Raw genomic sequence first — 14,952 nt, forward strand, 5'->3', positions numbered from 1 at the left:
GCTGTGGCTTTAAATGAGGCCAAGTGAATCTGTTTTTCTTACCCCAATACTTTTTTTCCCCCTTGTCCTTGCTCCCTCCCTCGTCCCTCCTTCCACCTCGCCGGGTCCCTTCCTCCTTTCTGGTCACCCCTTTCCTCGATCACCTCCCCCCGCGTCCGCCCTCCCCCATCTGATTAGGCGCGGACCGGGAAGGGTGGGAGTGGTGGGGGAAGCTCTCCCTTTAAGAGGCAGCTTGCAGTGACGAATTGTTGAAATTGCCATTGCAGGATGGCATGCCGCTATAAATTCATTGTTCCACCTCCTCGCATCTTCACAGCGCTCGCGCTGCTCTCTGCGCTCGCCACGGCAGACTGGGGATGACCGCGGGCAGGAAGACGCTGCACCCGAGGGGACACGGACGCGCCGCTTCACCGGCTCGCTGCAGGCCGCCCATTGCATTTTTGTTTTAATTTTTATGGCTTTTCTCTCTTTCTCTTTATTCTCTTCCTCTTGGTTTCACTAGAGTCAAGGAAACCCACAAAATAAAAAGAACGTGGGCTCCGGAGCTTGGAATCCCCGCTGCCAACGGGTCCCGGGCAGCAAGGGGGCGGGAGACCGTGCGCACTAGTTGCCCGCCTGGTGCGCCGCACCTTCTTTACTCTGCTGGGTACAGCTATAGCAGCTGCATTTGGGAAGGATTTAGGTTTTTCTCCCCCTTTCTCGTATTTGCTGAATCTCTCCAATTCGGCTTTTCTCCTTTTTAATTTTTTTCCTCTTTCCGGAGCACGAATCCAAACATTTTCCAAACCGACAAAGAAAAGTTCGCACGCTGGCACCGCGGCCCGGAGGGGCTGGCGTTGCTGCTGGGTACCCCTCCCTCAGACTCTTGACTCCACTTGCAAGTGTGTGTGTGCCCCCACCTCCCGCGCGGGTAACTTCCATAGCGAGTAACGAATACCCATAAAGTCCCCGCAGCGCAGCCCCTCCCCGCGGGCAGCGCACTATGCTGCTCGGGTGGGCGTCCCTGCTGCTGTGCGCGCTCCGCCTGCCCTTGCTTGCTGCCGGCCCCGCCGCAGCACCTGCCCAGGATAAACCCGGGGAGCCCCCGGCTGCTGCAGCGGCCGCCCAGCCCCGCCGGCGGCAGGGGGAGGAGGCGCAGGAGCGGGCCGAGGCTCCGGGCCATCCGCACGCCCTGGCGCCCCAGCGCAGGAGCGGCGGGCTCGTGCAGAACATCGACCAGATCTACTCCGGCGGCGGCAAGGTGGGCTACCTCGTCTACGCGGGCGGCCGGAGGTTCCTCCTGGACCTGGAGCGGGATGGTTCGGTGGGCGCCGCTGGCTTTGTGCCCGCAGGAGGCGGGCGGAACGGGACCCGGCGCCACCGGGGCCACTGCTTCTACCGGGGCACAGTGGACGGCAGCCCCAGATCCCTGGCTGTCTTTGACCTCTGCGGTGGTCTGGACGGCTTCTTCGCCGTGAAGCACGCGCGCTACACCCTGAAGCCACTGCTGCGCGGGCCCTGGGCCGAGGCTGAGGCCGGGCGCGTGTACGGAGACGGGTCCGCGCGGATCCTGCACGCCTACACCCGCGAGGGATTCAGCTTTGAGGCCTTGCCACCGCGCACCAGCTGCGAGACCCCCGCGTCGCCGCCAGGGCCCCGTGAACGCCACCCGCGGCACAGCAGCCCTGACCGACGCTGGACGCTGGCTCCGCAGTTCCTGGACCAGTCGGCTCCCTCGTCGGATGGGGGTCAGGGACCCCAGACCTGGTGGCGACGGCGGCGGCGCTCCATCTCCCGGGCCCGCCAGGTGGAGCTGCTCCTGGTGGCTGACACGTCCATGGTGCAGATGTATGGCCGCAGCCTGCAGCATTACTTGTTGACCCTGGCCTCCATCGCCAACCGGCTGTACAGCCACGCCAGCATCGAGAACCACATCCGCCTGGCGGTGGTGAAGGTGGTGGTGCTGGGCGACAAGGACAAGAGCCTGGAGGTGAGCAAGAACGCAGCCACCACGCTCAAGAACTTTTGCAAGTGGCAGCACCAGCACAACCAGCTGGGAGATGACCATGAGGAGCACTATGACGCGGCCATCCTCTTTACACGCGAGGTAGGTCCAGCCTGGGCGGGTGTTCCAACACTGACGGAGGTAGGTCGATGCGACAGCCTTGCTGACGGCTTTGTTTCTCCCACAAACCACCTGCCGCTTTGGACATGCTTCACTGCTTCTTGCAGGACACCCAGCCAGCCTCCAACTCTGCTCCTGTACTCAGGGTAACCCCACAAGGAAACCCCCGCCTTAATGAACCAGACCTGCTTAGACAGTCAATCAGTCAATCAGGCAGATGTCTCTAGTCTGAAATAGGGTCTCCTAGATGCGTAAATATAAGAAGGGACTTAGAATGCTTGGGGAAATGTAGATAGCTAAGTGGGAAAAGGGGAAAGCAAGTTTGTCTTTGAAATCAGGGACCTCCTACTTTCCAATGAACCCCAAAATAGAACTTTGTCCAACCTAATGGAATGGGCTTGATGGATATTCCTTGTAGTTACGATACATTCTCATCTAAACCTCTTCCACATTAATCGGAGAGAAGACTTCATGAGGGAAAGGCTCTCTTTTCAATCTGGCTTCCTAATGAAGTTCTTCCATGTCCACCCCGGTGGAATTTCACTCCTGGGAAGGAAGGAATGTGGGAGGGTGAGGAGGATATAGAAACCCAATCTTGGAAGGTTCCTTAGTAACTCCTTTGCAAGCACTGCCTGCTCCAGTGAAGGGTCATATCCAGCTTACATTTTGGGGTTTTGGATAACGTTTCTGAAGCCCCGGTGTAGAAAGATCTGGGCAAAGAGTCAAGGCATGGGGAAGAATGTTTTCCCAGGATTTCCTCTTTTAAGGAAGATGGTTACAGGAAGGAAAAGAAATTGATCCTTATAGGCCCAGAGGTTCTGGGAAGAACACAATCTCTGTTTGCACAGTCATTAGACCACCATGTGAGTGTAACATTCAGACACTTAGTCTGGGCTGGTGTTGAGCCTGGCGTGCTCAGAGCTCTGAGCCTCTGACTGGCAGTTATGCCTCTCAGATGACTGGTAAGAGTCTCCTTTTAAATCTCATTCTTTAAGTGTTTGAGATGCAAGATAGATGGAAGATTAGAAATTTTGAAATATTATGCAAAATAATGGGATGAAATGGAGCAACCAGAGCTAGGGTAGGGAATTCCATAATGGCTTGCAGGAGGTTTTAGAATCACAGAACTCCACAACCAAATTCTTCTTTTTTTACCAAGGCACCCCTGGTATGAAGGAAAAGTGTTGATAAATTGGGAGTGGAGAAACACTTGTGGTTTATGGGGTAGACATAAATGTAAACCACATGTAAACAAGGACACCAGAGGGCAGCAGTTTGGGGAGAACCCTGCAAGGACACCGTGCTATGCACAATGGAAAATCTTTCTCCTCATTGAAGTGATTCCCCTGGAAACCACCCTTTAATTTCTCTGCACAACATTAATCTTTGAAACGGAAGAACATCCGTTCTGTAGCCTTCGGTAAGAAGTTCTCCTGTAAAACTATTTCTTTCTTGTTTGGTTTCCAAGGTCTTTTTTTGTGCGTGTGCGAGCAACTTTCCATGTCTGGATTTCTTGCTTTGCTACATCACAAGAGGCTGCCAAGAAGGAGGCTTCAGAAAGTTTATGTAAGGAAGTTCTCTAAAGAAAGAGGAAAAAATACTTTTGTAGGCAAACTGCTCCAAAGAGTAGGTCATTTTAATGCTTCACTTTAATTTTTTTATTACAAATGCACATTCCATAATTTTTAAATAAATAAAAATTAATAGACAGCTTCAGTACTTCTTACCACCTGCCCTACAACTTTCCTAACTGCTTCCCTGAAAAAAGGAAAACTAGTCAGTGATACTAAATGACCTGTCTGTTGATTTTCCTGGATTTGTTTTTAGTTTGGGTAGCTACCATTTTCTATTTTCCAGGCTCTGAAACCTATCGGTGTATTTGAAATAGATAAAAACAACGAAGAAATATATTAACAGTCTATCTTAATTTTAGTAAGCATTATAATATTTATTTCACAAACTAGTCTACACATGGGAAGTATTTTACATGGGCCCTCCGTGGCCTCCTCACCAAGCAGAAGCACACTTTTAGTAAAGCAATTGTCATTTAGTTTGTGGCTGGCCCTCTGGTATATACATCAAACCTGATGAAAACCAAATATTCGAAAAGCATGTGCGTTAGAATACATGCATGTAATTTTTAAAAGTGCTATTAATTTGGGAGCTGAAAAAATACTGTAAGACCCTTATGCAACATTCACTGGAGAGTACTTCAAAAATGCAAAGTTAATCTCCACCTAATACTTCAGAATGTGGAAAGCACATTCTAGACTAGAGGAGAAATTATCTCAGCTCTTCTATCCTATGGAAATGAGATATCTCAAAACCTAGAGAAAAATGTTCATGGCTATTTTTTTTTTCAATGAGAAATACCCAGAGTTGGCACCAGGATCCTAATTTTACAACTCTGTTTTGATGTCAGAAACCCGTTGCTTAGCAGCCAGACGCCAAGCCATGAAATCCATGTTTTGATGGGCTCTGAGCTCCGTTCAAATTGTGTGTCCAGATGTCTTCTCCTAAATTACTTGTGTCTCAGGCATAAAGCAACTGTGTGAGGATATGTTTTCCACAACTGTTCACTAGCTGAGGCCACCTTGAGTGTCGTGTCTGGGAGTCAGCAGAATAGTGCTAGTAATTCATTTATCAAAACTCTTAACGCTTCGTGGTCAGTACTGTACACCGGCGCTCAGTGCTGTTCTAATTAGAGAGACTTTAGCACCAGTTAGTTTTCTGGCATATGAACCATTTTTTTCATTCCGGAATGGCATTTATGCTGGAATTCACACCACTTTTGCCATCGAACAGCAGAAATCCAGTCTCCCCAGGATTTAATGGTGCTTTCCAGAATCCTTTCCTTGCTCCTAGCTTCTTTTATTTGAACATATTGCCTTAAAGACAGACTTTGAAACCTATTTTGGAGATCATGCACTCCACTTTAGAATCCAAAGCCCCACCTGTGTGATAACCAAGTTGGCAATGTTGAACGTCCACTAACTGGCACAATGAAAGCTTCACTTGTTCGTGGATGGAAAGCATGGGATTGAAACTGAAGCAGCCATGAGGCTACGCAATGTAAAAAAGTTCATTCACTTTCATTCATTATCAGTGTGCCAGTTAATGGGCAATCGTCTCTCAGCTAACATCCCTCTGTAGGCTCTGCCCCATAATGCTGTGGTAGGGACTGCACAGATGGCATTTCTCCTTTCCCAGTTGACTTCTTGTTAGGTTCAGACGATAGGCGAGACTAGAGGCTTGGAGAAGGCAGAAGGATGTGCTATTTCTTATCTGACTGCTGACTGGATTGACAAAATCACCCTCATATTTGAGTTCAAATCCTATTTTAAAGCCAAAAGCAAATCCTTAGCAAGGTTTTATAGCCCATAGGTCAGCCTAATCATTAAAAAGCAAAATAAGAAATGGGAAGACTGAAGCAGCTTAAGCACCTCTAGTTGACATTAGAAAAATGGTTGTTGAATTGAACGTTGCTAACAGAGTAGATCTCGAAAGTTCTCAGTACAAGACAAAAAATTGTAAGTGTGCATGGCGATGAATGTTAACTAGACTTACCGTGTTAATCATTTCATGATATATACATATATCAAATCATTATGTTGTACATTTAAAACTAATATAAGTCAATTATACAACAATTAAGAAATAGATTGTGAAGAATATTCTGAAAAATCTAAAATCTGTTACAGACAATCTAGCACAGTACACAGAACCTATTTCATTCTTGTCTGTCACATGCAATACGTGCCAATAATGCTTTCTGTGAGTGAGGCACCATTTAGAAATCTGAAGATGGCAAGGTGGAAAATACTGGTCCCTCCCACCAGGGCCTAAGCCAGGGGAGAGGAAACAGATACATGTATATGTCACTCTAATGTTGGGAAAACTGATAAATGCTACAACTAAGCTATAAGCAAAGCCTGGGAAAGGAGAGGGAAGGGAACAATCTGTTCTGCCTATGGATCTTTATATAGGCTTTGTTGCAAATGTAGAATTGAATTGATCCTTGGAGGACGGTTAGATTTTATTTGGAATTTGCTTTTAGTGAGCATTTTTTACGTACTCTCCGTCATCATTAGGGATTTTTCAATTAATCCTTCCAACAACCTGCAACCTTAGTATCGTTGCTGTAATTTGACAGATAAGGACATTCAGACAAAGAGAAATAGAATAATCTTTTCAGAGTTATAGCTGATGAATGACAGAGAGAAAAGGTAGTCTGGCCTATACCTAGTGCTCTCTATAAACTAACAATATTATGGTTAATGTATTCAGATATTTAATATGCTCTTAATATGCAGAAAGAAATTCAGAGTTTTAAAAAGTGGCCCCTTTCCTAAGAATCCTTTCGAGGAAACAGACAAGGAAATGGGTCATTGTAGTACAGCATGATGACTTTTATGAAATACATGGTCATTAGATATCATGCAAGCACATAAGAAGGTTGCCTAACCCATCTGGTTCAATTTGGAAGAAAGAGTAGGCATTAGCCAGACTCATAAAGAGGAGACAGGCATGCAGACATACCAAGCTATTATGTACAATGGCCTAGAGGCAGCAAGGTGATTCTGTTTGATGGAGGGGTTGGATATGATAAGAGCCAATATCAGAGTGGAAGGGTGATAGATTAATCTAGAGAAGATAATACCAACCAAATTATATGAGATATTGTATGGCATATGTATTAGTCTGCTTGGGCTGCCATAACAAAGTACTATAGATTGGGTGGTTTAAACAACAGAAGTATATTTTCTCACAGTTCTAGATGTTGGGAATCTAAGTTCAAGTTTTCAGTTTCCTAGTGAAAGTTCTCTTCCTGGCTTGTTCACTGCTATCTTCTTGCTGTGTATTCAATGTCCTTGAAGGGCTTTACCCCAGAAACTCAGAGATGAGGGCAGGAGATGCATGGAGACTAAAGAGACAGACACACACACACACACACACACACACACACACACACACACACACAGAGAGAGAGAGAGAACTCTAGCATCTCCTGCTTTAGGACACTAATATTATTGGATCAGGGCCCCACTATTATGATCTTATTTATTCTTAATTACCTCCTTATGGGCCCTATCTCCAAATACAGTCACACTGGAGATTTAAGGCTTCAACATATGAATTTTGGAGAGTACCCAAGTCAGCCTATAGCACTGTGCCAAAGAGATTAAATTGTAAATTAAATTAAAAGAATATCTATGGAAGGAAACAGCACTTACCAGAGGTGTGTTCTGGAATAAACCTTCTGGCCTATGTAGTTGTATGGATCCAGAAATCAAGAGGATATTCAAGGTGGCCTAAATGAAAGCATCATCATCAGAAACAGGGAAATGGGGATCAAGTCAAGAAATGTTAAAATGAGGTGGATGTGAGTGAATTCATCTTTTCCAGCAGAAGGAATATTGAATCTGAGGTTTGGGGCCCAAATTTTGATGAGATAGGTGGGAAAGAATGAACAAGATGGACGGCGAAGGTGCAGTAGGAGCTAACAGGAAGCTTGGGTTACATTGTGCAAGGTTGAATGGCAGGCTAACGTTATTGTGTCTTTTAAATGTTGGAGGAATGGAAGACTCTTATAAGATCTGGAGTCTATTGTATACATGTTCCACAATTTTTTATCCACTCATCTGTTGATGGGCACTTGGGGTGCTTCCATACCTTGGCTATGGTAAATAGCACTGCAATGAACACAGGGGGACATACATTGTTTTGAATTAATGTTTTGGAAATACTGGGGCGGGGGGCGTATTTTGTAAAATATATGATTGTCTAACCACCCTGCTGTATGGACACTTGAAACTAATACAAAATAATACTGAATGTAAACTGTAATGGGAAAATAAGACAAACTTTTTTTAAAAAGTCCTGGAGTCTAAGGAGGTAACCTATCACAGGATATAGGTAGGGAAGTTACAGGAGGCAATGGGACCAGCTTTGGGTGTTAGTCTAGCCAGGAAGAAATAATGGAATGAATGAGAAAAAGAGGCCAGCTACAAGAGACTTCTGGTAGGTGGAGTCAGTGGCAGGTGAGAGAGGAAGAGAGGCAATGTAATGATGTCACCAGTTTTCTTATCCAGCGCCTCCATCTTGTTTTCTGGAACATCTTTCTCAGTGCATGTTGTGTATAGTATGCCTCAATTATTGAGTTTTACCAAACACACCATAGGGATTAAGACTATGCTGTGTTTTTTTTTGATGCAAAAAAATAATAAAGGAATTTGCTTGACTCAGCACAATTTATGAATGTAAGAGATAAGAGTAATGTTGAGAATAACATACGTGATCACCTAGTAGTACCATAGCAAAGTAGGTTCAGGGAATGGAGTTTTTAGACATAGGTGTGAATTTCAGCTACACGGGTCTCAAGCTTCCCACTTTGAATACTTATTGCCCCTGGGTTTTACTTTCCCCATCTATAAATTGGAGTTTTTTCATTTAATACCAACACATGTATCACTGGAAAGCTATAGAGATAGCCTAGTCCAGATTTCTTACGTTAATGATTAAGGAACTTTGTCTCAAAGTATATAAATGACTTATGTAATTATTCTTACTAATAGAGTTGGAATTAAAAAGCAATTGACTTCCTATTTGTTATCTCTAATTAGCATTCCTTCCTGTTCTCCACAATTATTCTTCAAGCATCTACTCCCCTCAAACTCTTAACTTGTTCCATCCCTTCTTCTCTTTCTTCTAACTGCACTTTAATCAGAGAAAATTTCCTGTCTTAGAACTCTGGGCCCAGACTATCTCTCCAGCTTCCCCTGACTTCCCTGCACCTAGCAAGTCCTGTATACTCCATCCACGACAAACTTCTTGACATTTCCAAAACAGACCCTGCCATTTACCATCCCCTGATGGAGTCACCCATCTTCCCTTGTTAGAATACCCCTCCTCTGAGATGGTCAGACTTCCGTTCATCCCTCAAGATCCAATTACCGCCTTCCAGACACCTTTATTGATTCCCCCAAAGAGCTCGTCGATTCCTCTTCTGCATTCCCCCAACAATCTGTTCATAAGAGCATGTCAAAATCTGCTCCCCTCATAGCATATCTGTTTTGCTCACTAGATCTTCATGTTTCTTAAGGGTCAGGATCAGCTCTTACTTTACTTGTGTACCACAGTGTCAGCACTTAGTAGAGTGTCTGGCAGATTGTAGACACACCATAATTGTTTGAGGAATAAATGCACTTGGATCTCTTGGCCCCTAATCTAGCTGTGCTCTCTCTGTGTGTGATATGACTGAGTTGTATCCAGAAGCATGGATAAAGATTGTGTAACATGGGTTGGACTAACAGACCCACTTAATGTAGTCTCTACTGAGATCCAAATCAAGGCCTTTATTACTGGGGCAGCCAGAAAGCCATATGACACTTCAAGAATGAGATCTACAAGGATCGTGGATTGGGGTTTGTAAACGTATGTTTGTGTAATACGATGACTAATATATGTTCCACACCAGACTAATTCTTCTATCACTAATCCCTCTTCATAGGAATTGCGTAGACCAATAGATAGACATCTGAAGTTAGTTAAACCCTCTTCTATACCCTTCCCTTGAGCTCTACACTTGCCCTTACCAGGTGGTGATATCTGTAGAAACAGGAGTTGCCGTTCTTTAACTCCAGATTCTCCAGTACAAGGTAGCATTCCTTAATCTTGGCTGCTGTTACTGCAGTTGTGATGATATCTGCTCTGATCAGCATGTGTTTCCTTTTAGTTCCTTTCCTTAGCATATTTATGCTGCAGAAGAGACCAATCTCCTGGGCAAGGCTAGAAATCATGCAATTCCTGTCATTGTTGCATGTCGCATGTTCACATCTGCTTCTTTCATTTTTACCACCCGGTACTGACCACTCCAAGTTGTACTATCTTCTTGGCACCTGCTTCTCAAGGTAGTACACTTGGCTGGCTCTCAACTCCAACTGCAAGAATAGGTCTGGGGCAGCATTAGTTCTTCTAAATTCTATGATAAGTCACAGATATTGCCGTATTGATTATGGCCAAACCATTATAAATGCCTAAACCTGGTGAATGGTCACTGTGCCCATGACCTCCCTGTCAAGTCTTCATTGGTTTTGCTGACCATTTTGGCTGTTTTTGAATTCGATATAGTATCCCAGTCTTGTCTCTTGGCCAACACCACACCACAGACCTGCTGGTTAAATCTCTGTATACTCTTGCAAACTCCACTTTTCATTAAATCTCCCATTGCATAACTATTTACACTGTGATGATAAGATATTGATCCTGCATGAAAAGAATCATCTTTAACATAACAAAGATATAACTTACCTTTAGGTCTATGCTGACCAAGCAAAACACCTCTCGTCAGCACTTCTAATTCATTTCCCTCTTATGTGATTACTGTATATGACTCACATTTCTTCTGTATCCCCTGTCCCCAGATGCAGAGATAGATATAGATAGATAGATGATAGATGATAGATAGATGCTATTGCCCAAATAGTGTTATTACTCCTACTGTGAATAATAACAATTTCTACAAATTTAAAATAAGGTTCTAAACTGTAAATATTGTTATAAATCACCACCAAAAAAAGACACAAATGTAACGTGCTATATTCTTAATAACTGGATGCATAAGTTGAATTTTAATACATTGGAATGAACATTGGATCACAAAGAAATACAGGCATTTATTGTTAATCTTGGTGATGAAACCATAACTGGGCTGCCAAGGTTTGAGACTGTGTGAATTAAATGGAAAGTTTGCCAGTTTCCATAATTAAAGTTACAGAAATATAGAGAGTGTGGCTCTGTAGTCAAGGGGTTTAATCAGTGTGTTTTTTAAATAGCGACTTCTGTTCATAATTTTGTCACATGCACACATTTCCATGGCAAAGGGCCAAAGGCATTTAATGCAATTCAAGGATGACAAGGAGGACTGATGGCCTCTAATGGGCAATTGATGAGATATTAAAATCCCAGTTTAAACTTTGTTCAGAAGAGGAGGGTCATTTCCATTTGCTGTGACTCTTCAAGCTTATGAGTGAAGTAAGAGTAAGAAGGGGAAATGATTCTTGAATTTTATTATTCTATTTGAAGATAGAACCCCGATTATGAATTTAAACATAAATCTTGGTTTAAAAAACTATATGTGTGCAGAAATAACTTAGAGTGTCTAGTAATTCACTTAAACCATGAACTGGGTCTTTGGTCTTAAAGCTACTAAACTTATTGGGGGAGAAATGGATTTAAAAAAATGAATTGTACTATATTATTATCTCAAAGACTGATTATTATGCAAAAGTGTGTTCCAATTTCAATTTTAAAAACTACTAATTTGTTCTCAACAGCTGTAATTTGAGATCCCATGGGATGACATGTAAGGACACACAGGAAACTTTGGTCGTCTGTTGTTGGTTTAGTGACTTGATTCTCCAAGGCTACTTGGCTGAGATTTCTACTGCCTGAAACTATAATACAATGACAGCCACAGTGTAATTCATCACAGCTGGGGTCTCACAATACATGGAACACAATAAGGACCTGAAAATGTACTAGAGAGATCATAGGATTTATCTTTTAAATATTTTTCACCTTGGTTGGGTTTTTATGCTGCAAAACAGAGAGGAGTTAGGAGCATATGCTGATAATAGGTAGGTGGCATTATTTAGGTAGTAAGAGCATCTTGTACTGGCTTCCTGAAGTCCACTGAGGTTTTACTAGCATGGAGCGTGCTAAAGGTGTGTGAGGTCTACATGGCATCTGACTATACATCACAATTCCCTGCAATTAAACAAATGTTTGTTGAGTTCGTATCATAAGCCAGACATTGTGATAGTGAGGATACAAAGATAATAACTGTAATAGAAATAGCACATGTTATTTAAACCAGTAAATTGTCATTTTTCATAGTAATTAATACTTTTAAAACCCCTTTCATTCTAGTTATTTACCTATAACTTACTAGGATACTACCTTTTTTTTTTTAGATATAAATGTACACATTGTCAATTAATTTTTATTGAATACAGTAGTCAAACATAAGAAATTCTAATGTCCATTGATATTCAAGTTTGTCATGATATAGCTATATATCAAAATTTTGGCTTACATTTTCTCTTTATGTTTCTAAATTTTAATTTATCTTGATGTCTCTTCCATCTAAGTCTATAACTTGTTAACCATTATTAGGAGTATAATCATGTTCCCCTTTGAGAATCTCTTAAAATAGAACTCATGAGAAAAATGTATACACTCACTTATATAAACACAATATATAACATGTATTTTTCTGAGGATTGATCAGCTTGAGAAATACTACATTAAATACAATGAGTAAGAGTGCATACTTTTTTGAAGATACAGCCTGTGAAATTACAACTCAATTTTGAACTTGAGGGAAGGTCTTTCAAGAAATTATGCTTTGGATTAAAATTTAGTTTCCTACCAAAATTTCTGCTAAATTTATATTCTGCCATAAAAATGTGGTTGCATTTTGCACCTGTGATGGAAAATAAATTGTTAGGCCCGGCTTCTGGTACAGTTAGTATAAATTTAGGCCAGAATATTAAGGCTTTCCTGAGCATGACCGTATGTGGAAGTGATCCACGACATATGTGTCTGCATACATGGAGTACACACACCTTTGTTAAGGCTCCAGCTGTTACTATAATGGACAAGCTACAATCCCCCGACATCTTTTTAAATGTAATTGAGTTGCCTCATCCTTCTGTGCTCCTGGTGCTCAGAGGGGCTGAGAAAAGTCGATGCCATTCATTTGTCTTTGGAACATTTCCTGAGCTGAACAGGTGATGCCAGAAACATACCCCAGTGTTGCCTTTCGTAGCGAGCAAGTGGCTCTCCAAGGTGGCTCCTCCTGGATGCAGATTGATTTTAATGATTTCTTTCTTTCTCCTGGGAAGGATTTATGCGGGCATCATTCATGCGACACCCTGGGCATGGCAGACGTTGGGACCATATGTTCTCCGGAGCGCAGCTGTGCTGTGATTGAAGACGATGGCCCTCACGCAGCTTTCACTGTGGCGCACGAGATTGGTATGCAGTGCCTTTTCTCTCCCCTCGCCAAACCAAACACTTGGAGCAGCTGCAACGGGAACCGAAACACTTGGCAATTAATTCCAGATTTCTCCCGGTTCAGCTGTACCCTGGGGGATTAAATTTGTTTCTATTTGCACTTTTAGGGTTAACTAATAAGGGAGAGGGAGAGGCAAAGTCAGGCACACAGTACATGTTCCATGTTAAGAGAAATTTGCTACTGCTACTGTCTTTTAAGCATCCTTGAATGACTCGTAGAAGAAATTTGTCACAGTGGACGCTGGAATGCAAAGATGTTCCTCTTAGAAGTTACTCAAGACCCTATTGACTCATCCAGGGCTAAGCAGTTTGCACACAACTTTATCATGTTTTCTTCCATTGTGGGTGATAATAGTCTGGTCCTGTCAAAGGTAATTAATGCCAGTCCTGTTTTAAAGAGCAAAGCAAATGAATCCAAGCTCAACAGTCAACCTGCCTTGCTTTAAAATGTCACAGAACTGATTTGTTTATCATAAGAAACACATCTAAATCCTAAAACCAGAAGTTTAGGACTGACTTAATTGTTGAAAAAGATCCCAGCAATTAGGAATATGTGTTTCCTAATCACTGACCCAGGCTACTATGTATATGGGAGATCAATTTAGTACTTAGGATTAGATGTTAGACTTAGACATGCCTAGGTGCAATTCTTGCTAAAATTAACTCTCTACCTGTGTCTTATTACTTAAACTCCCTAAGCTTCAGTTTCTCTCTCTGAAACATACAAATAACAGTGCCTATTGCTTGGAGTTATTTTCAGGACCAAATTGGGTAGATTACAGATGCCATCTATTATTGATAGCCACATAGACATCTGTTTTGCTTTTTAGCAAAATAGTTCATTTATATTTTTTAAATGTATGTCTCACCTTTTAGCATTATCTTTTGGACGGGTAAAGTATGGTTTGAAAAATTATTGTAATTTTACTGTATTGTATTAAAGAGATTAGTGTTTAAGCTAAAACCATAATTTTTAAATAGAAATTAAATCTTTTTTTTTTCACATTTTTAGTAAACAGAGAATATTCCACCAGGTGTTGATTTCTAGCTGCCATGTATTCTTTGAGGAGTTAAAATAACTTCAACTCAAAGGTGTAATTGCATGTCAGGTATTGCAGCAGTAAAATAGAGATCAGTAGATAAGTTTCAATTCTTATGTATCAGTCATGACTTTAATTTTCTTAACTGATACTATTCTTATCATCTAAGCAAAAAATGTATGTATAACATAAATAACTATTCAGAAGCACCTCATGAATTGAGCATCTTTAGCTAAAGGAGCCAAAGATCTGAGGTGAAGTCCCAGCTCTGTTGCCATATTCTGTGTTTTATGTCAGGCCAGTGATTTAGACACTCTGAGAACCCTTTCTTCCCTGTGAAACAACTGATAATGGACGGGGCTGTGGCTCTCTGATGTGCTGTGCTAAAAGGGCTGAAAGCATTTTTTAACACCCATATGCCATTTGAGCTTCAGGGATAGGATTATGTCCTCACCTGTCTCTCACTCATGCCTATTAAAGTAACTGATTAAAACTGCAGCCTCATACAGATCCTTACTCAATATTCATTACATGTCATGTGTGTCCATGAGTGAGTAAATAGAAGAAATGGGAGAGCTGCCCAAGAACTGGCAACCTTCCAACTCTGCATCAGAATCTAGGAGAGATTAGTCCAAATACTCAAGAGGATTATAATTGAACAGAGAAGATATTAAAAGTACACCAGTAATTAATCACTACTACTCAGAGGGAGAGAAGTTCCATAAGAAA

General features: G+C 42.3%; 1 protein-coding gene across 1 annotated transcript in view; it reads left to right on the forward strand.

Annotated features, from left to right (window-relative positions):
- The first annotated feature begins 258 nt into the window (after window positions 1–258).
- Window positions 259–14,952, forward strand: part of ADAMTS5 (ADAM metallopeptidase with thrombospondin type 1 motif 5) — a 43,713-nt gene continuing 29,019 nt past the window's right edge. Inside the window, exons 1-2 of the mRNA XM_090272592.1 lie at window positions 259–2,086; window positions 13,012–13,144. Coding sequence (XP_090128718.1) covers window positions 983–2,086; window positions 13,012–13,144 — 1,237 coding nt within the window. The 5' untranslated portion in view covers window positions 259–982. The remainder of the gene's footprint in view (window positions 2,087–13,011; window positions 13,145–14,952) is intronic.

This window comes from Furipterus horrens, unplaced genomic scaffold (genome assembly GCF_987537825.1).
Source record: "Furipterus horrens unplaced genomic scaffold, mFurHor1.1.pri manual_scaffold_1, whole genome shotgun sequence".
NCBI lineage: Eukaryota > Metazoa > Chordata > Mammalia > Chiroptera > Furipteridae > Furipterus > Furipterus horrens.